Source organism: Chiloscyllium plagiosum, chromosome 9 (assembly GCF_004010195.1).
Source record: "Chiloscyllium plagiosum isolate BGI_BamShark_2017 chromosome 9, ASM401019v2, whole genome shotgun sequence".
Taxonomy (NCBI): domain Eukaryota; kingdom Metazoa; phylum Chordata; class Chondrichthyes; order Orectolobiformes; family Hemiscylliidae; genus Chiloscyllium; species Chiloscyllium plagiosum.
In genome coordinates, this window is record NC_057718.1 from 333389 (window position 1) to 335887 (window position 2499).

The 2499-nt window shown below is 43.7% G+C and overlaps 1 protein-coding gene across 1 annotated transcript in view; it reads right to left on the reverse strand.

Moving 5' to 3' along the window:
• Positions 1-2499, reverse strand: part of emilin1b (elastin microfibril interfacer 1b) — a gene marked incomplete at its 3' end in the record, with an annotated part of 26946 nt that overhangs the window by 2888 nt on the left and 21559 nt on the right. The window contains exon 3 of the mRNA XM_043696732.1: positions 863-1056. Within this exon, the coding sequence (XP_043552667.1) occupies positions 863-1056 (194 nt within the window). The remainder of the gene's footprint in view (positions 1-862; positions 1057-2499) is intronic.

Consider the following 2499-nt stretch of genomic DNA (forward strand, 5'->3'; position numbering starts at 1 on the left):
GCAGGACTTATACACTTAATGGTAAGGTCCTAGGGAGTGTTGCTGAACAAAGAGACCTTGGAGTGCAGGTTCATAGCTCCTTGAAAGTGGAGTCGCAGGTAGATAGGATAGTGAAGAAGGCATTTGGTATGCTTTCCTTTATTGGTCAGAGTATTGAGTACAGGAGTTGGGAGGTCATGTTGCAGCTGTACAGGACATTGGTTAGGCCACTGTTGGAACATTGCATGCAATTCTGGTCTCCTTCCTATTGGAAAGATGTGAAACTTGAAAGGGTTCAGAAAAGATTTACAAGGATGTTGCCAGGGTTGGAGGATTTGAGATACAGCAAGAGGCTGAATAGGCTGGGGCTGTTTTCCCTGGAGCATCGGAGGCTGAGGGGTGACCTTATAAAGTTTTATAAAATCATGAGGTGTATGGATAAATAGACAAGGTATTTTCCCTGGGGTGATGGAGTGGAAAATTAGAGAAGGGAAAAATTTTAAAGGGACCTAAGGGGCAACGTTTTCACACAGAGGGTGGTACGTGTATGGAATGAATTGCCAGAGGATGTGGTGGAGACTGGTACAATTTCAACATTTAAAAGGCACCCGGATGGGTATATGAATAGGAAGGGTTTGAAGGGTTATGGGCCAAGTGCTTGCAAATGGGACTAGATTAGTTTAGGATATCTGTTTGGCATGGACGAGTTGGACCGAAGGGTCTGTTCTCGTGCTGTACATCTCTATCATTCTATTTAAGTGAACAGAAAGTCTCCAGGGATTTGTCGAATCCAGCTTGCCATGTTTTGGGGACAAGGCTAAGAGTGATGTACTGAAGGGTCAGTATAGGCCAATCCTGAACTCTCACCAACAGGTTCACCCACCTTCAACTGAGGATCCTGCTGATGGCCTTGTACCAGATGGATTGGGTTGATATGGTCTTGGAGATACAATGTCAGTCTGTCCTGGTGGACCCACCGAACAGTCATCTCCTGAGTAACCGTGGCAACATCTCCATTCCATTTCTGTCACCATTTTGTATGCAATCTTGTATCGCGGCTTCATGAAGGAACGATAACTGTGAGATACAAATGGACAGGAAACCTTCAGTTCTGGTTGCCCAGTTATAGGAAGGATATTATTAAGCTGGAGAGCGTTCAAAAGAGATTTGCCAGGATGTTGTCGGGTAAACAAAGAAAGGCTGGAGAGGCTGGAACATTTTTGACTGGAACATAGGAGGTTGAAAGGCAGCCTTACAAGTTTATAAAATAACGAGGGGTATAGATAGGGTTAATGGTAGCTGTCTTTTGCCTAGGATGGGGCATTTTAAGACTGGGGGGGCACACTTTTAAGGTGAGAGGAGAGAGATTTAAAAAAGACATGAGGCAAAGTTTTTACACAAAGGGTGGTTCCCACTGGAATGAATTTCCTGAGGAAATGGTAGATTTGGATACAATTACAATGTTTAATTTGGATAGATACATGAATAGGAAAGATTTGAAAGGATATGGGCCAGGAGCAGGCAGGTGGGAACTAGTTTAGTTTGAGATTGTGTCCGGCCTGGACTAGTTGGTCCCACTCTGTATGACCCTGTTACTCTAAGTAGGCATAAAAAAGGAGTACAGTTCTGTCGTGTTGTTCCATTGAGTTCAAGTTTATGACCATTGCATTCCTTAAGGATCAGGAGCATGGGGAATTGGTAACATATTTGCGTAGACATTGAAGGTGACAGTGCAAGATAAGAAAGAATTAATAAGGCGAGTGGCACCCTGGGCCTTACAAATAGAGAAATAAAGAACAAAATCAAGGAAGCAATGAGGAACCTTTATAAAATGGAGGTTCAGCCTCAATGAGAGGACTGTGACATAAAGTCATAGTCAGAGTCCTACAGCACAGAGACAGGCCCTTTGGCCAAACTGGTCCATGCCAACCAAAATGTCCAACTACGCTAACCCCATTTCCCTGGCCCATATCCTTTCCTATCCATGTATTTGTTCAAATGCCTTTTAAATGTTATTAATGTACCCGCTTCAACAACTTCCGCTGGCAGCTCATTCCATATGCGTACCACCCTCTGTGTAAAAAGTTGCTCCTCAGATAACCTTTTATTCTTTCCCCTCTAACCTTAAACTGATGCCCTCTAGTCCTCGATTCCCCAACCCTGGGAAAAAGGCTGAATGCATTCATCCTACCCAAGCCTCTTATGATATTACACATTTCTGTAAGATCCCCACTCAGTCTCATACGCTCAAAAGAAAAAAGGGTCTAGCTTGTCCAACTGCTCCTTATTATTCAGACCCTTGAGTCCTGGCAAAATTCTTGTAATTTTCTTCTGCACCGTTTCCAGTTTGATAACGTCCTTCCTATGGCAAGGTGACCAAAACTAAACACAATGCTCCAACTGTATTCTCACCAACATCATGTATAACTGCAACATAATTCCCCAACTCCTATACTCAATTGCCTGACTGATGGAGGCCAGTGTGCCAAAAGCCTTCTTCACTGCCCTGTCTACCTGGGA